General features: G+C 36.1%; 1 protein-coding gene across 9 annotated transcripts in view; it reads right to left on the reverse strand.

The window, feature by feature from the left end:
- ANKS1B (ankyrin repeat and sterile alpha motif domain containing 1B) overlaps nt 1–26690 on the reverse strand; it is a 1295786-nt gene that overhangs the window by 522939 nt on the left and 746157 nt on the right. For all 9 annotated transcript variants that reach the window (XM_050749329.1, XM_050749335.1, XM_050749328.1 and 6 more), the window contains exon 13: nt 224–813. In XM_050749329.1, coding sequence (XP_050605286.1) covers nt 224–813 — 590 coding nt within the window. The remainder of the gene's footprint in view (nt 1–223; nt 814–26690) is intronic.

Genomic DNA, 26690 nt, shown 5'->3' on the forward strand with positions numbered 1-26690 from the left:
TCTATGGAAACAATAGATTAACCCACATGTGTGGAACTGTGTTTGTTTTTATACTTGCTGTGAAATTACCATGCATTACCCACAGAACCATTTCATTCCAGTTGGAGCTGTGTGCACTTTTTTTGTTTGCTTTTGAAAGACTTAAAAAGCTGAAAATCCTTCCCCCAAACCTCCCTTGACTCCAAAGCCTTATAGGATGAACAGCAAGAAGAACAAAGCTTACTTCTTCCCATTCCGATGTGAAGGATGGTGTTCTTTCAGAATTCCCTTTAGAACTGTGTTCAGCAGTGGAAGATTCACTCCAGTTAACTCTTGATGTTTTCTCATTGGAAGGATAAGCAATGAGATCAGAATCAGATTTAGAGACATTTTTTGACAAATGCATGTCGATCAAGGCTTTAGGCAATGACCTTATTCTCCCCAGAGTACAGGCTCTCTCCACAAATCCCCCTGTATTCATAACCCACTGGTCCCCATTCCGAGATCCACTCCTGGTTGATCTTGTGCCAACAATGGTATGGTTTTCAAGTTGGTTGCTTTTTTTGTGAAAAATTGTTCTACTGACCACTTTGGGTTTAATTTTCTTTACCAAAGGTTCTGAGTTATTTTCTATTGGAGACTGCTTGAAAGGCAAAGGACTGTTTGCCAAACTGACTTCATCTTGTCCTTTTTCACATTGTTCTCTTTTCCCATAGAGGTGAAATGGATTTTCAGGGGACTCACAGGCTGGAGATGATCCATGGAGCAGGCCTGCAAATTGCTCAGGATCATATTCTTTTGGGGGATCATTGTCATCCTGTTGGGAGAGGTCATCTGCAAAAGGAAGGAAGGGATATTAGGGTTTATAAAGGGTTCTGAAAGTCACGATATAATAGCAGTGCCCTTATGAACATGTGGGCATCCAGACATTTGATTTACTGCTACATAGCAATACCTTCACTTTTGAAATACCCATGACCTCACAGTGCCATGTATAGAATGAATGTATGAGTGTGTGTGCGTGTGTGTGCATGTGTGTGTGAATCATTCTTTCTGATATACCTTAGAGTTCATTTCAAAAGTATGAATTGTGTATTAATTGAGTGACTTCATTCTCTTCTCCCTTGAACCCAGGGTATATGTTTTATAGTCAATGAACAAAATTGAATTTTCTTAAAGTAGAACACATACATCTAAACTCTCACAGTAAATGAATCATCATGCAGTAGGACATTAGGCAGGTAAGTCAAGGTCATATATAATGACAACCCTCTGCTCTCCTCCCAGCAAATAAATTCAAAAATGAAATTTTGAAAAAAGGTATTATTAAAAGTAATTTAAGTTTACTAATCCTGATCATATTACCTTAAATATAAATTAAAAATAATTCTATGCAGATTACATAATTTACACAAAAAAATTTGTTCAGACTTGATATAGGCAAACAATGCAATCCATAATATCAGAAAAAGAGAGACTCCGATACAAGAAACTAACTTTGAGCTATGAGCATAAAGGTAGCTTTTTCTTTCTTCTCTGAAATAGCATTAGCTATTTTCTAATTTCTTCAGACCTTTGAAGATATAATGCAGAAAAGAAACTGATGATGAATGATAATTTCTATTCCTTTGGATATTTTTTTCTAAGATAAAACATACATTTTCTCTGAGATTTAAAATACACTATGCTTTTTGCAATTTAATTTGTCTTTTAAAGACATACTGTGTAAAAACCTGGCCAAAGAATTTAGCAAAGAAAGTAAGTGTACTTTTTTTCAGTGTTCATTTTAATTCAGATCAATAGCTAAATGTTGCCAAGATCAAAATTTAAATTACCTGATAAGCCCATAACTCACTGTTGCAAAGAACTAAAGTATAGCAAATGTGGTACATAATGACAACAAATCCAAAGTTGATTTGCTGATTCATACTTTCAATAAGCTAGTTATTACCATAAACCCCAAACACTAACATTTTTATAAATTAACAAGTAACATTTAATGGGTAAGTGCTATTTACTAGGCACTGAATGAGGAATTATATTTATATCATCTCACTTGACACTCATAACAATCCTATAAAGTGATTATTAATAATAATTACGATTTTGTGATGGAAAGACATGGCCAAAATATCAAATTATCATATTTTTAAGAAATTGGTAACCATAATAAATCTCGTTAGACGTAGGCTCAGAAGATGCTACAGACACATCTGCTCTTTAGAGTGAAGATTGGCCCCAGGCCTCTATACTGCTGTCTGCCTGGGAACTGGTAAAAGCAGGTATATTCCTAGCTATGTATCTCTAGACTTCACCCTGGTTCCTGCTTGATTTTTCCAAAGAGAAGATGTTTGCCTGCCCAGCTATCATACCAGCATCCTGAGATTGAAGAAAGAAGAGTGACAGGAAGAGATCCAAGAAACATGAATCTACAAAAGCAACAATCTGCACCCATCTACTACTATTATACTCAACTGTCTTCTCACAAAAACAAAACAAAACAATAAAACCTCATCCCTTTCTAAAATAGCCACACTGTCTTGATAACTCCCTATTTTGTTTTCCTTTCACAACAGAGACCATTCTAGGGGTAGAATAGTGAGTGAATAGGGGGATAAGGCAGCTTTGAATTCTCTCTAAAGACTAGAGTTTATCACTGAGTATGTGCATTTTTAAGAAGTCAAAATTAACACTTAGACAACTTAAGACACTATTTCTCCACCTAGTAAGTGATTAAGCTGAGATTCAAATTAAGGTCTATCACATTCTGACATCCATTGGACTTGCAAATATATTGCTATTAAAGATAAGCTTTTAAAAAATCTAGGGTTAGTTTATCCGTAGGACAAGCAAGTAGGCTCTTTGTAAAGAGAGACATGCTTCTCCTGTTCATGATTATATATCTGGAATTTGGGGAAAGTGGACTAAAAACATCAGAGCTTTTTCTTTCTTTTGCTTTGTTTTCTTCTTGGAGATAAGCTAATACTAAGAAGAAAACAAGACCTGGCATCTTGTTGCAACGCATTTTTTTTCCCTAGGCTACCTGGATCTCACATAGTACTTTACAACATAAGCAGGTTGGTATGGGTGACAATAATGGTGATTAAGGTGGCAGGAAGGAGGAATTCTGAAATAAGGAAGTTTTAGAATTTCATTTTGAAAGTTGCTGAAGAAGGATAAAGGGTCTCAATTTGAAAGGCAAATCGAGCCGGGCATGGTGGCTCACGCCTGTAATCCCAGCACTTTGGGAGGCTGAGGCGGGTGGATCACGAGGTCAGGAAATTGAGACCATCCTGGCTAACACGGTGAAACCCCTTCTCTACTAAAAATACAAAAAACAAAAAACAAAAAACAAAAAACAAAAAAAAAGTCAGCTGGGTGTGGTGTCAGGTGCCTGTAGTCCCAGCTGAGGCTGAGGCAGAAGAATGGCACGAACTCGGGAGGCGGAGCTTGTGGTGAGCCGAGATCTCGCCACTGCACTTCAGCAGTCGAAAAGAGCTTGCCTATTGTGGGAAAAAGGTTCTGTAAATCTCAACAAAAGAATTTCTGACGATGTTCATTATCTAGAAAAATGAGAATTTTAGGGGCGTAATATTATTTAAAGTTTTCTGCAAATATTATTATTGGGTTACCATCCCCTCTGTAGTTTAACCACAATGACTATAATTACCACCCACAATGCTTTACACTGTCCAAGTCCTCTAGTCACAAGCAGTCACTTCTCAAAGTAAAAGATAATTTCGTTGTTAGCTTATAAAGCTTAGTTTTCTGAATAGCAGTTCTTAGCATTGTGATGGTAACATTTCTGCCAAGAGTGGTGAAAAGACAAATATTACTTGCTTTTTCCAGTGGCCAAATTCTAAAGATTATTCAAGTCAAAGAAAATGAGAAGTCGATATGAAGCCTCCTGGAAAGCCTGTGTCATGGATTGATTGCAGTTATGGCCCCAGTCTGCTCACAGTTCCCTGCAGACACAGCCCTCCCCTTATCCAGCCCTCCCACGCTGACTCCCTCACAGCGTGGCCATGTGCCTTGAACTGCTCAATCAGACTGCAGCAAATGTGATACAAGCAGAGACCTGAAAAGCATGTGTGCATTAGACTTGTTCCCTTGTTGCTCTTGGAACCCTGACACCATGTGAACAAGCCAGGCTGGCCTGCTGGATGATGAGGTGACACATTATCCAGCTGTTTCAAAATGTAGGTTTTATTATTTTTCAGGTATGTTGAAACCAACAGATCAGGAGACAATTGCCATTGAAAGACAGACGCTATACTCATTGATCTGAGAGGCACGCCACGTTGTAGGGGCCACACAGGGAAATACCAGGGTCCATCAGGAAGAGGCTGACAAAGTGACGGGAGATTGTGGGCAAGAGCCTTTATTATGGTTTCCATGAAAAGAAACACACAAAGCAGGTATAAGCAGGTTTAGGAATGGCTAGTTTGAATAGTTTTAGCAGACTCTGGGGCATAGGAACTGTACCTAGTTGTCTGGTCATTAGAGCAGGTGAATGAATAGTGGCCTAGAGAGTAAGAGCCAGATAAAGGAAGTAATTGGGGGTATGGGCTCTGCAATTGTTAGTTTGCATAAGAAAAGCATGCTCAAGGGTGAGCTGTTTACTATCTCTAGGAATTAGTTAGCCCTAGGAGGGACAGTCCCTCCACAGCAAGAGCCCAAGAGACCGAAGGATAAAAATAAAAATACGCAAATAAAATAGAAAATAAAAAGACATGGTTAATACATCAGTCAGTCCTGTTACCCCAACCAAAAGCCAGCCAACTTCCACCTGAGAGAGTGGACGTACCAAACTCAGGCCATTCTGTCAATACCACTGATGCATCAGCAAGCACAGCCAAGAGGAGCTGAGGCTTTCCCAGGCCAGAAGAAGACACCCACCAGAATCATGAGCAATATTAATGGCCATTAAGTTTGGGATGGTTTGATATATGACAATAGATAACTAATGCAGTCTATATCCCAAGTTTTAAAGAATTAATATATTCTTCAAAATAAATTCTGGCAATGTTTCTATTTCCACATCTGGAAAATGATGATAGTAACAGAATACACCTAAAAGTGTTGTGAAGATTGAATGAAATCATAGAATAATAAATGTGTTAGTCCATTTGGGCTGATATAACAAAATTTCATAAACCGGGTATCTTACAAACAACAGATATTTATTTCTCACAGGCCTAGAGGCTGAGTAGTCCAAGATCAAGACACCAGCAGATTTGGTGTCAGGAGAGGATTCATTTTCTGGTTCATAGAGGGTACCATCTTGCCTGGGTCTTCACATGGTGGAGGGAACAAAGGAGCTCTCTGGAGTCTCTCTTATCACCTCTCAAAAGGCCCACCTCCTATTACCATCATCTTGGGGGTTGGGATTTCAACATATGAATTTTGGTAGAACACAAATATTTGGACCATGGCAAGAAGTAAAGCAGTTAGAACAATATATGCTGCATAGAACACTAAGAATATGTTTATATTATTACAATAATAATTTTTAATCTATAGGGTTTCATTTTTACAAATACAGTAATAACTGTATTAGACACTCAATAAAGATTATTTTGACATAATAATCATGTGGGATTTACTCCTTTGTTTCTGTATATTTTAAAAAGTATACTTTGGAAAGAATTTTTTGTGCTTTCTTTAGACAAAACGGAGGCAAAATACATAGATTAAACTGTTGTCATAACTTGTCTCATTTAATTTTACACTTCTCTTTTGATAAGTGGATATTTCATGCCAAGGTACAGAACTAAATACATGTGAATTCCAATCTGATAGCTATTCAAGGCATCATTAGCATTTCAAAGAAATGTCACAGTAAATATCCAATAGGAAGCAGTTCAATCTCTTTTTATCCATCTTTGCTCTGATTTTTATCACCTATATGTCACCTGAATAAGAATAAAATCCAAAATTTCATGCTATGGAAAACTTATAGAAAACAAGTGACTTTTTTCTATTATAGAGTATAACTTTCGTCTATTGAGTCATTGCATCTGCTTTAGACAATAAAAATTTTTCCTATTTTTAAGGATACCAGGGCTGATGTTGATATTAGTAGAAACTGTGAATTTATTTCACAAATATGTATAAAACATTTCCTGTATATCAGGTGGCAAAGTTTCAGCAGTGTCAAAAGCAAAGTCCTGCCTTCATGGTGCCTACATTCTAGCAGAAAAGAAGACTACAGGCAAATCAAGAAATACTATAATATCTGATGATGGTACGTGCTGTGAAAAAAATAAAGTAAAGAGATAGAAATGAAAGGAAGATGCTATAAGGCAATTGGGAAATGTCTTTCTCAGGAGCTGACATTGAGCAGACACAGAATTGACTGTGAAAGTATAAATCATTCAAAGTTTTGGGGGAGGATTATTTCAAGGCATAGGAAAGAAGATATGAAAAGTCCCTGAGGCTAGCTAGTAAGAACAGTAAGAAGGCCAGAGTGGCTATAATAGAGTGGTGGGGGATTAGTAGAATGGTTGGCAATCAAATCAGAGATGCAGGTAGGAATAGGGTTGGCGTGATATGACCTATACTTTTAGAAGATAATTGGTATTTCTGAACATGACAACAGCATAGTGTTCTTTTTAAATTGTTCACCTCAATTCTCATAAAAACAAGACATGGGGATCGTAAAAGAATAAAATGAGCAAATAATAGCAAAATAAAGGAAAAACACTACAGGTGATATCTCCAGTAAAGCTTAAGAACGATTAAGAAATCCCATGGCCCTGAAAAACAGAGGGGTGTAGCCAAATCACATGACAGCAGCAGGATCCAGAACTGAATCAGCAGTGGTGCAGCAATAGTGGTGAAGAGAAAGGGAAATTCAATGGCACCTACAAGCCATGGAATTGTCATCAGATACTGATTTCCCAAAGGGGAGTGTCTTGTGCTAAGCAGGAGAGTGTGCAGTAAAATTTGAGAATAACTAGAAGAACTTGTAAACACCTTGTAAATAGACCACAGGAAGTAGCTTACTCCCTCGAGAATATCAGAAATCTCCAATAAATGCATGCCTGTAGTAGGCTACAGATCCACTCTGAAGAAAAACTTTTGGGAGAAGAATACAAATTGAGCAGGGTGAAAACACCAAAGATGTGAGGGAGAAAAACGTTTCACATAATGGGGAACTAGGGGCCAGATGCAGTGGCTCACACCTGTAACCCAACAGTTTGGGAGGCTAAGGCGGGAGGATCACTTAAGCCCAAGAGTTTGAGACCAGCCTGGGCAACACAGCAAGACCTCATATGTGCAAAAAATGTTTTTAAAAATATTTAAGCATGGTAATGAGTGCCTGTGGGTTCCAGCTACTCAGGAGACTGAGATGGAAGGATTGCTTGAGCCCAGGAGTTCAAGTCTGCAGTGAGCTTTGATCATGCCACTGCACTCAGTCTGGGCAACAGAGTGAGACTTTCTCTAGAGAAAAAAAGGCAGTGGGGGTGGCATCAGGTAGATGTTCAGTGGAGGGAGGCTTTGAATGTAATAGAATAGCAAAGCACAGCGTTCAGATGTGAGAGCGCCACTTTGGAAGGTAGGCGCATGGAACTCAAGAACACTGAGGTAGTAGCAGGAACCCTTCCTGAATCAAGCAGAGAAAAACTTGTATTTCTTAATACTTCATCGTAACTGCAAAGGAGAAGGCCCTTGAGATGTGAAGGGCTCATGGCTACTGTGGCTCATCCCTGCTCCCAGACAGGAACCTCTTCCTAATCCAGGACATCCCTTCTCATTAAACATAGGAAAGAAAAAAGGATTCAGATAGGAGGCAGTTTTAGGAACAAAATAAATAATGACAGTAATAGATTATAACCCATTGAATAAGATAGAAAAACATGAACCCATAAATAAATAAATGATTTAAAAGTTTGACTAGGAATGGGAATCTTAAATAATTTCAAATTGCCTCCCCACAAAATACTTATTAATTAGAAAGAGGAAAAAGAGACACTACACAGTGAAGAAATCTGGGAGGCCCTATCTTAATCAAATGATCAAAGTGAAAAATATCAGTAATGGAACAAATCAAAATCTTATCCAGTGTGGTAAAGATGCAATGAGAAAAATGCAGAATCACTTTTGGATTTTCCTGCCAAAGATGTGTAACTTAAATCTAATTATATAGGAATATCAGAAATATCAGAGAAATCCAATTCATGGGCCATTCTACAAAATAATTGGCCTGTAATCTTTAAACGTGTCAAGGTCATGAAAGTCAAAGAAAGTCAAAGGAACCCTTCCAGGTTGAACAAGACTAAAGAGACATTACAACTAAATGCAATGTATGATCCTGAACTAGATCCATTGATCATAAAAAATATTATTGGGAAAACCAGTAAATCTTGAATGGGGTCTGAGGAATAGATAATAGTGATGTATTAACTTTCTGATTTGGTTGCACTGTGGTTGTGTAAGAATGTACTTACCTGTAGAAAATATACACTAAATTAGCAGTTATCAAAGTATAGTCCAGGGATGCTTGGGGTCTCCAAGACTATTTCAGAAGTTTCATGAGGTCAAAACAATTTTCAGACTAACACTAAGACATTATTTGCCCATTTCACTTTCATTATCTCATGAGTGTATAGTAGAGTTGTTCAGAGGCTACATGATGTGTCTTTTCACAGTGGAAATTTGTGGTGCCTCTTTCTATCTCAGCTGTAGGAACTGGCACGCTGTTACTTCTTGACAGAAGAAAGTCATATGTCTAAACCTAAGTAAATGCAGTGAGGATGTAAATGGCCACCTATGCTACTGCACTGCAATGTACCATGGCAGAAGACAGAGTAAAGAACTGAGAACAGTAATCTCATCTTAAAAAAAATGTTTGCTCTAAGTTTTGGGTAGATGCCATTTATTAAGTTAAATGTCTTATCTTCTAAGGTTGCTCAGAATTTTAATTGTGACTAGATATTGAGTTTATAAAAAATGTTTTTCTGCATCTGTTCAGTTATGTAATTTTTCTCCTTTACTCTGTTAGTGTGAATGACATTTGTACATTCTCTAATATTAAATATTAGATATTAATGGGATACCAATAGGATAAACTCAGGGTGGTCATAATGAACTTTCTTTTTGGCATCTGCTAGATTTGGTTTGTTAGTACTTTGGGATCTTTGCATCTATGTTCATGAAAGAAATAGGCCTTTTAGTTTCACCTTTTTTATTCTGTCTAGTTCTGACATGATTACTCACCTCATAGAAATAGTCGGGGAAAATTTCCAGTTCTCTAGAAGAGTTTATATAAGATTGCAATGATATGTTTCTTGAAAGCCTTTATATTTACTTTATCTTTAAAATCATCCAGACTCAACATATTCTTTGTGGAAAGATTTCAAATTTTTCATTAAATTTATTTAGTATAGAACTATTTGGAGTCTCTATACCTTTTTGAAGTTTTTTAAAGTTATAATTATCTAGAATTTGTCTAATTTTTCTCAGTATTAAAATTCATTGGTACAAAATTATTCATTCTTCTTTCTTAACCTTTGAATGGTTTTTTGTATCTGTAGATTTACCCCCTTTTCTTTCCTAATAGGTGTATTTGTACCTTTTTATCTTGATCATTTTGACTGGAAAGTGCATCCATTTTTTTAGTGTCATCAATGATTCCATTTCTGGCTTTGTGAATTAATATTACATATTTTTTTTCTATTTCATTAATTTCTGCCCTTTACTATTTTCTTTCTATGCCTTTTCTGGATTTATTCTGTCTTATAAAGTTTCTTAAGTTGGCGTTTACCTCATTAGTCTTCAGCATTTCTTCTAATATAAGCGTTTAAAATTTCTAAGTTGTTGCATTCATCACATTTGATATTTAGCATTTATATTTTTGTTTAACTTTAAAGGTTTTTAAGTTAGTATTATGGCATCCCCTAACTTATTTCTCATGACTTATTTAGAAATGTGTATTTAAATTCATAAATCTATGGGGATATATATGGGAATCTTAATTTAACTTAATTAAATTATTTTTAGAAAATATAGCGTGTATGATATGAGTCTTTGACATGTTGAAACTTGCTTATAGTCAAGTCAAGATCACTTTTTGTGACTGTTTCATGAGAATCACATTTATTCTCTAACTGTTGAATACAAAGCTCTTTGCATTATATCAGATTAAATTTATTAATCGAACTCTTAAACTCTTCCATTGAGTGAGGTGTGTTGAAATCTAATTTTAGCAGACTTATGTTTTCTCTTATGAAATATATGTATATTTTATCTGGCCAACACGGTGAAACCCTGTCTCTACTAAAAATACAAAAATTAGCTGCATGTGGTGGTACGTGCCTATGATCCCAGCTACTCAAGAGGCTGAGGCAGGAGAATTGCTTGAATGAGGGAGTCGGAGGTTGCAGTGAGCCGAGTTCGCACCACTGCACTCCAGCTTGGGTGACAGTGAGACTCCATCTCAAAAAAAAGAAAAAAAAAAAACAAAGTTTACAATTAAATAATACCTTATCCACTTCCTTCCTAAACAATTTAAAAACGTTAGAGCATTTTACATTCAATTACTTCTTCTATAATAAATATGGTTGTCAGTGTTTTAATTTTTTTTTAGCTTTACAAATCAGGTGTTATTTTATTCAGAACATGTTAAAATTTCAGTTGGTTTACATGTTTGCCATTTCATTTACTCACTCTTTCTTCCTCAGAATGGCCTGAGATCATTTTCCTTCTTAAAGTTATTCTTTAGATTTTCCTTTTATACAGGCCTCTGGTGGTCAGCGCTCTAGTTTTCAACTGTGAATATCTTTCTATTTTACTCTGATTTATTTAAAATTTTTTTTAGTTCATAATTTTAGGTTGATAGTTATTCTCTCTCACACTTTGAAGAAATTATTCCACTTTTTTGTGGCTTTCATTGTTTCCTCGATAATTCTGCTATCATGAAAATCTCTGTACTTTTCAATTTCACAATAATATGTCTCACTATGGATTTCTTTTTATTTATCCTGCTTGGAATACAGTGTGTTTTCTGGACCTGTGAATCCATATTGTCATCAATTTGGAAAAAAATCAGTCATTATCCATCAAAAAATTTCCTATCCTACATTTTTAAAAAAAATTATTTCATCCGGAGTCTCTGATTCAAAGTTAACCTTTTCATTCCATACTTCATATCTGCCTTCCAGGTTTTCTGCCCTTCTGCCCCTCTGTGATACATTTTAGGGAATTTTTTCAAATGTCTCCTTCAGTTCATCAACTCTCTCTTCATCTGTGCATAATCTGCTAGTTAGCCTATTCCTTTAGGATTTTAAAAGTAATCTCAAGTATTTAATTTTTCATATCTGAAAATACCATTTATTTTTCAAATTTTCCTGCTATTTACTTATAGTAATCATTTTTTACTCATTTTAATGACAGGGCATATTATTTATTTAAATATTTTGTTTATATATAGTGGTTCTATTTCTTATTTTCTATTTCCAGTAATAATATCTATAGTCATTGAGGGCTAAATATGTCTGTGTTATTTTTGTTGATATCTACTTATAGTGGTTTGCTTTTCAAGGTAATAGGAAATAATTTATTATTAACTTTATTACTTGATTTTAATCTATGGAACCTTGTTAATCTCATCAGGGAAGGTCTTCCGCAGAGAGAAAACCTTGTGCTTCCCTGAGCTGTGTTGACTCAGTCTTCCAGTCTTCCAGCTGAGCCAGGGAACAGTGTCCCAAATAGCAACACTATTATTCCCATCTGCACTCAGAACAACATCAGCTCTCCTCTCTTCCATCAGACGTTTTTAGAGAGCAAGAGTCATTGGAGCAGGCAATGCCTCAAGCACATGTCCTATTCAGAATATATTTGTTCTGCTGCAGAAAGATCTCTCAGAGTACCTAGACTGACATAATTCTTTGAAGCAAAATATTTATATTTAAAAATGTATATTTGTGACAATATCACTTCCCAAAAAAAAACCACACAGTTTATTAGGACTCAAAAGTTTTTAATGTGACTCTTTAAATGATTTGTACCCTACTACATAGATAGGGTTAATAGTAAATTGCCTTGCCCTGCATGTTTGTGCCTTGTAATGTATGATGTAATATATAATCAATAAATTATCCTGAGAATTGTATAAATAAAGAACAAGCTTATTTTAATTAATTACGACCTCAAATAAAGCACATCCTTTTAAAATAAGATCCCCCTAAAGAGTATATTTATAAAGAACACAAAAGAAACTAATGGAGGTTTGGTATTTTTAAAGAATTCCAAGTAGTCTACGATCTTCATTTAAAAAATAATCATGCAAAATAATCATAGAGTGTGTTTTGTACGTAAATCCTAGATCAACTTGATTTGACTAAAGAGAGCAAGGAGCTAAAGTTTAATAATATATACTGTTAACTTGTCTTAACAAGCTTTTAAAGGAGTGCTGGGTTTTAGAAATATTAGGGAGAAATATTATCCACTTGTTTATTTTTACTTATAATGTAAACTTATGTGATGAGCTAGTACACTCATTTTTTTTCCCAAATATTGAGAAAATATTTTCCAGCTCACTTTCCAGGTCACTTTCACATTGAGATAGAAGTGTGAGTCAAACAAGTAACAATGAGCTACAGAGGAAAGAAACTTTATAGAACTGACATTCCCTTAATTCCCCAATGTAAAAAAATCAATTATAGTTTCCAAAGACACATAAAATTAACTTAAGCAAACTCCAATTTTCTGGAAAGGAATTTATTTCAAAAATTACAAAGACCAAGATTCCATACTAGGTAAGGGGAACCACCAATAGGGATTGTGTGCCTTCTATGTTCAGGGTCATTCTATCTCATTTAATCCTCACAAAAGCCTCTGAATTGGTATTATGGCATTTGCACTGATGAGGAATCACATAGCTAGTGAACAGAGGAGCCAGTAAGAGATATAAATCTGGCTAACGCAAAGTCTGCTTTTTTCCAACACATTAGGATGTTTTGTGTCAGATTACCCCAGAACCTCCTATGGCATCAGCACAATGCACCATCCACTGGAGTGTCCTATCCAAGTATCACTGGAGCTTGAAAACCACCCACTGGGCCTCTTTCCAGGTATCAGTAGTGATCTTTGGGTATTTATTCTGATTGCACAATTAGCCCAAAGATCGCTGGTATGCTTAGATGCTGAATGGTGTTAGATAGAGCATGTAATAAAATTCCCTCTTCTAAACAACTTAGGACCGGCAGCTGCCTTTCTGAAAAGCCACCCAGGTAAGCTCTGTTGTTTCCTGGTCTATTAGCCCTACACTCTGCCAAATTCAGCATTTAATGCAGAAGCCAGAGAATGCTGACATTCTGACAGCTCTTGGACAACAGACCATGCTGTTTGGCTCTGATTTCAAACATTTATAATCTTTTCTCTTGCTCCCTTTGCTCAATACAGGAGAGAGGCTATCAGCCAATTTCCCCACCGTTTATAGCAAATCCCAAGGCTCCCTTATTTCCAGCTGCTAAGCTGCCTGGGCAGACCGTATTACTAAATTATTGTATCTTTTTTGGTAGAGTGCCTGATCTGTCTTGGCATGCGCTTTGCATTGAAAGAAGCTCCTGTTGTAAGCAAAGGAAGCCAGCGACATTCACCCTTCCCGCACGTCTTTCCTCTGTTACCCTCAACCACTAACTTCTTTGTTTCCCATGTATAAGCCAAGTTCATAGGGGCAGTTTCTCAGCTATCTCTGCCTCCCTAGGGAGTTAAGGATTTCAAAGGGAGTTCTGTGCTAGGAGTAATTCCCATAGCCTAGAGCCAGATGAATAAATGGCGTCTAGTGAATAACTACATCAGAACCAAGAGGTTTTGTTTCTCTCTTACCAAAATGTATTTCTTTGTAATACCGCAGTCACTGTAACCATGTATTTTCCTCAACAGAAGAGACTGTATTGGGGGAAGAGAGGAAATAGCCTCTTTAACTCAAGTCTGTTGTTTTCAAGAGTGTTGGTCCTTTGGTTTAACTTATTTTAATAACTTTCCATTTATATACTATCCCAATGGATTATGAATGTGAAAAAAGAGCTATTCTGAAGAAATAAAACAAAAAAGATCTATGCTCTTTAAATAAAACTGATTTTGTAATATAAAGGGACAGAAACTATTTTTAATTACTCTAAAATGGATAACCACTCCGATTAAATTTTCAAAAGTTATACCTTGAATTTGAACTCAAAGTCACTCAAATATCCTCACTAAAAACTCTAAGGATGTAATGCATTCAAATGTATCCTGTGAGTTTTCTATTCCTGTAAGCAATGAATAGCCTAGATTTTTCTCACACGTATCTCAAGAGATACTTCATTTCAAAAGAGCAGGAGAGTTATCAAAAGTGTAATACTATTAACAAGATACACCATAGAAAATATACAGAAATGTTAAAGATAAATTATATCTAGGGAGTTATGTTTTAAATCAACTTTGCTGTTGCTATGGTAAGAGACATCCAATGTAAAACAAAAATCCTCTATAAGGCTTTGGTGCTATAGCCATGGCAACAATGATGTTCAACTCGGCAAACGTTTCCATCTGATTCAGAGAGAAGAACAAAATATGTTTTAATTGTATATAAAATGGCTTAGAAAATCGATCATTTATGGGCTATCTTTCACATGACCCTTCAACCAATTAAAGAAGACATTGTAAAGATAGCAATCAGAGGGCCTAAACAAAAGGCCCATAGATTTGCTTGCGTTTTTCATGATCACAGAAGCTGGAAAATCCACTTTAGCTGAGGTGTTGGTAAATGACATATTCATTTAGCAACTATCTCACAGAAATTTTCAGATTGGGGGCCTCATGTAATTTTCCATGCATAGGAAAACACTAAATGCAATCAAATGACAATTTCTACCTCTTTAACACAGGAAGAGAAATATCAACCTAAAGTAAGAAAATACGGAAAGTAGTGTTCTAGTTCTGAAAAAGAGAAGTCTCTTAAACGCTAGTCTCTTAAATCTACTCCAAATAGGCTTTTGTTCCACCTACCTCCACAGAATAGCCTTTATCAATATCAGCAAAATCTCTACCTTGCTGAAATGAACATTCATAACTCTCATCTTACTTGACCTACCAGCTATACAATTGATACAGATTATCACCTCTCTTGGATGAAACACTTGAATTAACTCCCAAGATACCACACCCTTCTGGTTTTCATCCTGCCTCCTAGGCTGTTCCTTCTCATTCTCTGCTCCTTCCTTCTGTTTCCAAATGTGTAAGCATTCAAGTGTTCCAGGGCCTGGCACACTTGGACCTCTCTCCTGTTTACATTTTCTGTTTACATTAATTCCTTTGCTGGCCTCAGGGTTTAACATATTACTGAAACAACTGCAACACCCAAGTTTCTATTTTCAACCTAACTTATCCCCCAAACTCCAAACTTGCATATCCTACTGTCTTAGTTATCCTTATGCCTCCTTTTCTCTCACACCCCACACCCAGTCACACAGCGAATCCTGGTGGCTCTACTTTTAAAATATACCTGCAACCTGCCTATGCCTCACTCATCCTTTTCTCCCTGGATTATTGTAGCAGCCTCCTAACCATCCCCTAGCTTTCATTTTTGCACCTCACAGGCAATTCTCAACATAGAAGTCAGAGTTATCTTAGTAAAACCAAGGCAAATCATGTCACTCCTCTGCTCAAAACTCTTCAATGGCACCTTGATCCACTCTGAGTAAAAGCCAGGATCCTTACAATAACCTGTGAGGCCATACATGATCTCAGACCTGTGGATACTCTGCCCCAATTCTCTTAAATAACATAAGCTCCTACTACACTCCTTTTCCCTTAACTGACATCTAGCTATATTGCCTCTTGCTGTTACTCCAATGCATTAGGCATTCTTCTGGGTCATGACCTTTGTACTTGTTTTTCTGCCTGAGATTCTCTTCCCTTAGGAAGTAGCCTCCTCCAACACCTTCTTCAAATATCTATTCCTAAAGAAACCTTACTTCATAATTTTTTTCAATAAGGCCTCCATGGATCACACTATTTTAAATGGCAACCACTAATTCTTATTCCCTTCCCTGCTTTATAGTTTCTCCATGACACCTATAAATATAAAAAACACATATTTTACTTATTTACGCTATCCTAGGAGGAGAGACATTTTTGTCCCTATCATTTCATTGATATATCCAGAAATTAGAACAAAGCCTGGAACATAGTGGACAATCAATAAATATTCTTTGACTGATGGGGTGAAATAAATATATAGATATTTGCATGTGAAGAAAAATTCAAGAGTGATATCAACACAGTTAAATGTTAACAGTGATTAACAGTAAGTGACTTTAAAATAAAATAACCTTTTATTCTGTTTATAAAATAATATATATTCATTCTAGTTATTAGTAAGAGTAAAGAGAGAAGAAAAAGACACTCATAATTCCAACACCTAACGACAGTTACTATGAACATTTTCATATTTTTCTTTTGTTTTTTATGGATATATATTTTCCCTCAATGAAAATAAGATCACTCTGTTTATGTAATTAAAAAAAATTTAAATCTCACCTAAAAATTTGAGACATGTTTATTTTGTTCGCTGTATCATATCAATCCTTGAAATATTCAAATAGCTGATACATTTGATTTTGTTTCTCTCTTTTTATAAAGTACATTTTTATAGTGTACTTTCATAGTGACTAGGGAATGTGTGTGTGTGTGAGTTTTTGTTAGTCATTACTTTTATGTTACCAAAATCACCTTCGGATCTGTTTTCTCTGTTTTCATGAGTAAATTTTTGTTTCTCTCTTTATAAGTTAATAGCTAATATTACTGAGTGCTTATAGGTGTTAAGTACTTTAGATGCATTATCTGGTTTCATTCCCACACAATGTTCCCACACAGAATACCCCATAATACTCTGGGGTATTATGGTATTCTCATTTCATAGGTGAGGAGTTGAATGCTTAGATGTTAAGTAACCAGCCAGGGTTACAGGGTTACTAAGTAGTGGAGCAGCACATGAACGAGGTTCTCATGCTCCTGACTGTTAAATCATTTACACTTCTAAAATGAGGGAATTAGCAGACTTGTTATCTCTGTTCCCCTGACTCCGCACTCATGCCCATGCCCCATTTTCCAATTTATATTAAAATAATGTGGGTTGTAAAGTGCTGATACTATATTACTGTATATTTTATGTCTTCTCTTTTCAATTTCTTTTAGATTTATCGTGTTACAGCAATATTGAGAACAACTATTTGAAAACATTTTATGTCTTACAAGTTTTATTTTACACTCTAGAATCCTTTACATTACTATTTTCCTTGCCCATTCTTGAGAATTTAATTATTTATCCCTTGATCAACTGAAGTATATCTTTGAGCAATTACTTCAAAGAGAGATTGTTTTCTAAATTACTGATATGGTTTGGCTCTGTGTCCCTACCCAAATCTCATCTCAAACCGTAATCCCCACTTGATTGCATCAAGGGGTGGTTTCCCCCATGCTGTTCTCATGACAGTGAGTGAGTTCTCATGAGATATGATGGTTTTATAAGTGCTTGACAGTTCCTCCTACACACACACTCGCTCTCTCTTGCCTGCCACCATGTAAGACATGCTTGCTTCCCCTTCTGTTATGATTATTAAGTTTGCTGAGGCCTCCCTAGTCATGTGAAACTGTGAGTCAACTAAACCTCTTTTCTTTCTAAATTATGCAGTCTTGGGTAGTATCTTTATAGTAGTGTGAGAATGGACTAATACAATTACATATCTGAAAATGACTTACTATGATCTTGCACACCTTGGCTGGGCATATAATTCTTGAATCTTAAGTTCAAATCCATTTTCCTAAAAATTCTATACACAATTCCCCATTGTTTTCTGTAAGTAACCTGTTTTATTATGTTAATACCTATCTAGATTCTTATATGACTTTTTCCTTATCCTTGAAATTATAAAAATTTAAAATTTCCTTATAAAATTATTTCATAAATTTTGCTAAATTCAGTAAAACTGTAATTTATTATTCTAGGCATTCTTTAGCTCATAAACAAACAATGAGAGTTTTCTTTTATTGATGTTTTACTTCACTGCTATGCTTCTCCTTCTAAAATTCCTATTACATGCATATTGGATCTCATGGATCTTTCCCCTGTGTTTTATCTTTTCTCTTGTAATTTTTATTTATACATTTCTTCTGTCTATTAAATGTCTTCATATTCTACTTTACTGACTTGGGTTTCCCATGATCCAGTGTATTTTTTACCCTCTTTACAGTTTTGAATTTGATATGAATATTATTCAACCACATGAAGCCTTTATGATCTTACAGTTTTAACCCTTCATGACTGCTTAGTCTGGTTTCATGCAGTGTTAGTCTACTGAATATCGTTGAGATCCATTTGATGCTAGCATTTTGGAAAACTCTCTTTTCTTAAGAAAAATTTTATGTCAAAGGATGGCATTGTTTTCATTCCTCAGAACAAGCCTTCTCTTTTGAGGTATCATTTAATGTGTCCAGCTGTTTCTCTATTTGCTCACTGTTGGAAAGGGTGGTCTTAGCTTGTCTCTTTTGGGGACCTGGGATGAATTCTGTCAGGGATTTAGGAAATTCTCCTTTTCACCTTTAGGATTCAAAACAGAGAAGAAAGGAAAAGCTTAGGTTAACTGCCAGTTCTGCCATATTGCACAACTCTAGGGTCCTTCATTCACATAATACAAATGTGCCTCCTACAGTTGTGGCTGGTGGTGGCCATGTTCACTGCAGTTTTACTTCGTTAGTCTAGTGTAGGGCCGTTTAGTAGAATTTTCTACAATAAGGGAAATGTTCTATATCTGTGCTGGCCAATATGGTAACCACTAACCACACATGATTACTGTGCACTTGACATGTAGCTGGTGCAAATCAAGAATTTAATTTTAAATTCATTTAATTTTATTAACTTAGATTTTACTTGAAATAGTCACATGTAGTAGTGGCTACTGTAAAGGACAGTACAGGTCTACAGCAGTGGTTCTCATAGTGTGGTCCTCAGAACAGCAGCATTAGCATCTCCTGGACACTTACTAGAAATGAAAATTCTTAGGCCTTGCTCTAGAATATCTGGGGGTGGGCCCCAGAAACCTATAGTTTTATGAACTGTCCATTTGATTCTTACTAGAAATGCATATTCTTAGGCCTCACTTTAGAATATCTGGGGATGGTAATCTATATTACCATCTATACAGCAATCTATATTTTTACAAACTCTCCACTTGATTCTTACTATTAATGCACATTCTTAGGTCCTGCTCCAGGACATCTTGGGGTGGGCCCAGCAATCTCTGTTTTAGCAGATCCTCCATGTGATTCTGATGCACATTGAGAGATGAGAACCACTGTTCTACTGATCACGAGTTAGGAGAGGATGAGAACTAACAGCAGTCACAAGAGGGACTTTTTTCTCTGTTCCAGTGTTTCTTTTCTATATTTGAGGTGAGCTGCTAGGAGTTAACTGGGGCAGTGTCCTCATTCTTTGCTTCTCACAGTTGTCCTCATTAAGAATCAATTGTGACAATGTTCCCCTTAGTGTAAGTGAGGAGTAAGCAAGTCATGATCCTTGCTTTCCAGTGGGATTGGCACGATCCAATGGGACCTCCTCACTGACCCTGTGTATTCCTTTACTTCCTGCTTTAATCTTCTGAAGTCTTCTTCAGTTACTACCATGGAGAGTTCTTCACATATGGTGAATTATATATCTTCAGTCCATTTCAGTCTTCAATCCAGTTCACTTTGCCTTCTATCTTGCAGGAACTCTTGAAATAATCAGCGTGTAGATGTCACCCATTATTAACTTCCCATACTAATACAGATGTTTTTCTTCCTTACTTTTATATCTGTTGGTCATTTCCAAGGTAATACAGAAAGGAGTGAACTAGAAATATGCACTCAGTCTTCTGTTTTTCCAAGAAATCTTCTATATTTCTCTTAATGCCTTACCTTATATGAAATATTAAAAGTTTTTCATATAATTCCATAGTGCTTTTCTATGTATCATTTCATTTAATCACCGAAACATTCCAGTGATATAGGTTTTATTATTCTCATTTTACAGACAAAGAAACTGAGGCTTACATGGTTTAAGGGAGCTATATAAGAGGAATGCATAGAGTATCTGCTTTGTAAGGGTCTCTGATATGCAGAAAATGATGGCTAACATTTATTGGATCTTTATTATGGACCAAGCATTGTGTTAAGTGTTTTTTATCCATTATCCTATTTAAGGCTTATACAAATTTCCATTTTACAGATAATGAGCAACACTAGAAAGGCTAAATAACTGGTCTAATTACACAACTTGTTAGTAAAACTGCCCATTTCCAAGCCCTGGTCTGTCCGACTCTAGAGGCTGTGCTGTTACTGGCTATGCTGTATTGGTTTCTCGGCCTGGAAAGTAATCAAATGGCATGGGCAGAGTAAAGAATATAACATTTCAGAGGGTTTCCTTACAACTCATCGTTTATCACACAGTGGGTTATTTATTTTCCACACCACTACCAAGTCTACAGTCACGGGTTTAAGGGTTAATAGAAACCCATTAATCTCTGGTAATTCTGATATTTTGCTTATTTTTTCTTATTCTGAATGGAATTCCTAAAACCATATGAGTCCTAACTTTTATCTCCATTCATTCTAAATGTTTATTGCACAACTATCGCATGCCAGACACTAAGCAAGGTGCTGTGTTCTTGATGTTTGCTAGGTAGCAGAGCAATAGTCCCTGTCAAAACGTTTGGTGAATTGCCTGGTTACTGTTAAACTCTCCTCCTGGTCTGCTTTTGTTATGAATATGATTGTGGATTAACTGAAAACTTCACTTGAACTTTAAGTATCATAAGAGTATTGGGAACAAATAGGCACCTTGATTGCAACTCCAAGGAGTTCTTTGGCTTCATTGCTGCAAATTTAAAACACAGAGCTCCATCTCCAAATAAGTGACATTCAGACATGTGCATCACTATAAAGGACAAGGGTCAACTCAACATCCAGACCAGTTTGACAGGAACAATTCAGAGATGAAAGAGCTGCTTTCAATTGATCAAGCAATGAATTTTCCATACAATGCACCTTTCCAAAGTCATGATCAAAGGAATCCTTGCTGAAGCCTGACTCATAACACAGGGAAATAATTTTATGCCTAATTTTTTTCTATCCTGACTCTCTCTCTTTCTTGCTACAAATATATCAGTAATAATTTAGTTCCTCTTATAAAATAGAATTAAAATACATTACATTTTTGGAGCCTGTTATTGTTTATAAAAGATATACATTTCCAATGTATAATTAAATATAATAGGATAATCTGTGAGGCAGGTACTATTTCCCCCAGCTTATCAATAAGAAAATAAAGATTATTTGGCTGTACATGCATTCATTCATTCATTCATTCATTCATTCAATCTTTCAACAAACATACGTATCATACTGAGGCACTAGAGTGACAAAATTTAATCAAAAAAAGTCCATTATCTTGAACAGCTTATAGTTATAAAACATGAAACCAGACACATCATAATATATGTTTTTAAAGAAGTTTTGTGAGCTTCGGAAGAAGACAAAATAAAATCTTTCTGGAAAAAAATGGAGCCTTGGAGGATAGGCAGGACTTAGACATACAGAAATGAGTGAGGGGCGTTCCAAGCAGAGGAAGCATGCACAAGCAAAGATACGGAGCTCAGAAAGTACAGACGGCACAAGAAAACTGAGTCATTTTGTATGTATGATTGCTGAAAGAAGACATGAAGGGAGAATGGTGAAAAATAAGGTTGCAAAGGTAGGTTATAATGTTCGAGGGATATAAGTAATCTAACTAAAGTAATCAGCAGAAGTGGGACTCAAACCCAAGTTTTACTCTGGGGTTGGAACTCTTACCTCGCTGATGCTATATTCCAAACTTCTTAACACAGTATATAGCTCAGTCAACTTGAAAAAATAGGTATATGACTATCAAGAGAACTCAACTTGTTTTTGAGAGTCATCTATAGCACTCTTTCATTTAAGAATTGGGAGATGTACATTCATACAGCCAACAGACACATGAAAAAATGCTCATCATCACTGGCCATCAGAGAAATGCAAATCAAAACCACAATGAGATACCATCTCACACCAGTTAGAATGGCGATCATTAAAAAGTCAGGAAACAACAGGTGCTGGAGAGGATGTGGAGAAATAGGAACACTTTTACACTGTTGGTGGGATTGTAAACTAGTTCAACCATTATGGAAAACAGTATGGCGATTCCTCAAGGATCTAGAACTAGAAGTACCATATGACCCAGCCATCCCATTACTGGGTATATACCCAAAGGATTATAAATTATGCTGCTATAAAGACACATGCACACGTATGTATTGCAGCACTATTCACAATAGCAAAGTCTTGGAATCAACCCAAATGTCCATCAGTGACAGATTGGATTAAGAAAATGTGGCACATATACACCATGGAATACTATGCAGCCATCAAAAAGGATGAGTTTGAGTCCTTTGTAGGGACATGGATGCAGCTGGAAACCATCATTCTTAGCAAACTATCACAAGAACAGAAAACCAAACACCGCATGTTCTCACTCATAGGTGGGAACTGAACAATGAGATCACTTGGACTCAGGAAGGGGAACATCACACACCGGGGCCTATCATGGGGGGGGGGGGGGGGGGAGGGATTGCACTGGGAGTTATACCTGATGTAAATGACGAGTTGATGGGTGCAGCACACCAACATGGCACAAGTATACATATGTAACAAACCTGCACGTTATGCACATGTACCCTACAACTTAAAGTTTAATAATAATAAATAAATTAAAAAAACAATTGGGAGATGTATATTTTAAGGCAACTGATGCAGAAACTCTATAGACAGCGATCTCAATATTTGTCGTATTAAACGTAACTCTGTTTTACTGAACACTACTAGAATTCAGAGCAGAAATGTAAGTCCCCTTGAAAAAGGGGACAGGAAGTCCTAAGTTGTTAAGCAGTTGCTTATACCTGGATAGGTCTTGTTCACTTTATTGTAAATGGAAGTGGGAATCTTGGCTGAGTGAAAATCAGACTGGCTAAGTTCTCAGTTCCATCAATGTTTAAGGCATGCAATTGGTTTGGCTGTTATGTCTGTGTCACCTTGGCCTCTTTTATGAGGGCCATGACATAGAGTTCACCCGTTGTAGTTTTTGTCCCCAGTGGGTATTCACTGTCTGACTCAGAACTTTGAAAACTTGGAGACAAAGATAATGGGCATAAAATGACCCCCAACTCCAACATACACACATGCTGGTAGTGATATAAAGAAATGTAATAGGAAAGCACAATTCCCTTTTTTATTCTAAATTAAAAAAAATCACTTTCCTGTTTTATGCTATAGCTGACACAAGTAGCAGAAAAATTTGAAAGCACAAACTGCAACAATATGACAGTCAAGGGCATGGACTCACTAATGATAAAAAGAAAGGAGGGTTTAAATTTCCAAATATTCTCCACTTCCATTATCTTTTCATTAGGGAACGCCGTTTGAGACAATGAGTTCTGTCTTTGGAATAAAACCTAACTTGGAAAGCAAAATGAAATTTATACTCCTTATTAATTCATTGAGCATAAAATCAGGTGTCATTGGTTGTATTATGTAACAGCTTGCTGAAAATCATTACAAATACACAGAGCACAATTCTAATATTACTTTAAAATCAGCTTCTCCTTGAAAACAAAATCCTGATATTATTTTCAAAATTCATTCTCTAATTCTTATCTGGGAAATGACTCCTAAATGAACAGATGATACCTTTGTAATTTGAATTTAAGAGCTGCTTATTTGTCACTAAAGCAGTTAGTTTTGACTATGCAGTTTTCGTTTTATATCAAGCAAATACATTTTTTAATCTTCCTGTTTTAAATATTATTTTCATGGTTACATTTATTTAGAGAAAATTATCTATGGTTTGCACATAAAAGACAGGCATCAATTGAGCAAATTATGGCATTCATAATTAAATGCTTCTTGTATGCAGTCTCCAACACTGCTAAAGGAAGCTATCACTCTAACATAATATTGAATATGTTTAGAATAAAATTGCATTAAACAAACCCTTAGAGTTCTTATTAATTTATTTGGGATGAAATAAGCAGATTTTTTTTTTTTGGTCACAGGTTTTCATGTAAATTCATCAGTTCAAAAGACTTTCTTCTTCTTCTTCTTCTCCTTCTCCTTCTCCTTCTCCTTCTCCTTCTCCTTCTTCTTCTTCTTATTATTATTTGAGATGTAGTCTCACTCTGTTACCCAGGCTAGAGTGCAGTGGTGCAGTCTTGGCTCCCTGCAAGCTCCTCCTCCCGGGTTCACGCCATTCTCTTGCCTCAGCCTCCCGAGTAGCTGGGACTACAGGTGCCCGCCACCACGCCCGGCTAATTTTTTGTATTTTTTAGTAGAGACAGGGGTTTCACCGTGTTAGCCAGGATGGTCTTGATCTGCTGACCTCGTGATCTGCCTGCCTCAGCCTCTCAAAGTCCTGGGATTACAGGCATGAGCCAACACGCCCGGCCGACTTGCTCATTATTTTTAAAAGCATATTTTACATGAGTGATGCCAGGGGTACTTGATAACTGACTGAGCCATTGTTCCATTTGAAATAAAAATATGGAGACATTTCAGGTGAGAATTTTTGGCATTAAACCAAAGGAAGATGAATAGTACATTTTTCAAAAAAGATAGCGACAATATTAAAACATGTAACAGAGTCCCTTGATTAACAAAGACTGCAGTGAAAGTGAGGTAAGACTATGTGAAACTCACAAAAGGCCCCAGTTAGGTTGATCAATGGGGTTCCAAGACATAACTTTGAAATTAGGCAATCCTTGACTCTTCCTTCTCTCTTATCTAGTCAAAATCTCAGCCCTTGGATTTTATCTCCATTTCTAAAATTGAAATGCTTTGCTTTTTCTTACTCAGAGTTTTCCCTTTCTCATTATGAGAGCTCAGCTCAAATATCACCTCTTCAGAGAAGCCTATTCTGGTCCCTAATTTAAAGTAATCATCCTCTTAGCCCTCACCCCACCTACCACTCACTGCCTCCTACCTCCTCTAGTCATTCCTATATAATGTTATCATCTTCCTATTTTATTTACCTGAGATTACTTATATTTGTTTTTTTTGCTTATTTTCTGTCCCCTCCCTCCCACTAGAATGTAAGACTTATGCAGGTAAGGATGTTATCAACCACGTTAACTACTGAATCCCTAGTGCCCAAACTCTGTGGCAAGTACTTGAAATAATATCTATCCACAGTGTCCTAATTCAGGTCCTTATAATATCCTGTCTGAGTACCTGTAAGAGTTCCCTAGCTGGTTTCCTTAATATCAGCCTCATCTTCCTCAAATCCATTTTTTTTGCACCAGAGCTGGATTGTTCTCTGTAATTCAAATCTAATGATGTCACTCCATTACACAAAGCTCTTCATATTCACTTTCCAAATGAATATTCTCGAACCATACAGAGTGGTGTGCAGTATCACTAACTAGTTCAGAAAAGAATATTTTAATTTAATAGTTTTAAAAATTTATTTTAATGTGAGTCAAAACAAACCATCGATTAGCACATTAACAATTTCACAGATCTTATTACTGAAGATGAGAAAAATAAAAGTTATAATCCATTTACAGACATGGAAAAATTAATGAATGTGCCTTTAAATGAGTTTTGAAGTGATTAGAGACTAATCTAAAGGATAAAGCCCAATGCCTTCTCTTCAGTTTTACAGAGTCCCTGCCTTCCTCTCTGGCATAACATTCACTACTTCTTGCCTTGCACTTTATATCTTGGCAAATTCAAATTATTTGCAGCTCTGCCAATTCATCACATTCTTTATGGCCTCTCTCTTTTTAGTTCAGCTATCTCCTGTGTCTAGAATGCCTTTGCTTGGCTCCTTTCTCCCTGTTTACTGTCACATGGTTAGCTCTTCTCATCCTGTGACTCAGCTCATGAATCACCAACTTCATGAAGCCTTTTTTTGTTTGTTTGTTTCTCTTTCCTCAGGTTTGGTTAGGTACTCCTTCTTTGTTCTCTCTTAACATTGTGTAAAAACATTTTGTTTATACCTACTGCATTGAAAAATAATTAATTATTTGTGCATATCTATCCTTCAGGTGAAATATTCCTAAGATTAGGGATAATGTTTTCTTTAAATTAGTATCCCTAGCTTCTATTATAGGACCTATTCTGAATAGCTGCTCAGTTAAAATAATTAGTTAAGAGAAGGGGCCATAACATCAGTAATTAAAAAGTTAAATTAAAAAGTTATTCACTCACAGTATGAGACACATCATATTCATTTATTCAGTCAGCAGTCAGTCAACAAACACTATATATATATTTATGAAATGTTAAAAAGTATGGGCACTTAAAACTAGTTTGTTGAAGAGATAAATGAAAAGGTCTTAGCAACATGGCATAGTAGGACCTGTTGGGGGGAAGAAGGATGAACCAAGACTGGAGTGAAGGAAGGATTGGGTAACAGTTGGAGGTAACAGTTGATTTTATTGATTATAAATGTTACATCTCATCAGAGATGGTACAACAGTCCACACTTACCAAATCAAAGGTGCATGTGGGAATGAGAGTTAGTGGTGCTAATAGAATACATGTCAGTGAAACTTTCAGATATCAGATGTTCTGTTTTTTGTCTTTCAGTTGGGAGATGGAATCAGTGATTATCA

Source organism: Macaca thibetana, chromosome 11 (assembly GCF_024542745.1).
Source record: "Macaca thibetana thibetana isolate TM-01 chromosome 11, ASM2454274v1, whole genome shotgun sequence".
NCBI lineage: Eukaryota > Metazoa > Chordata > Mammalia > Primates > Cercopithecidae > Macaca > Macaca thibetana.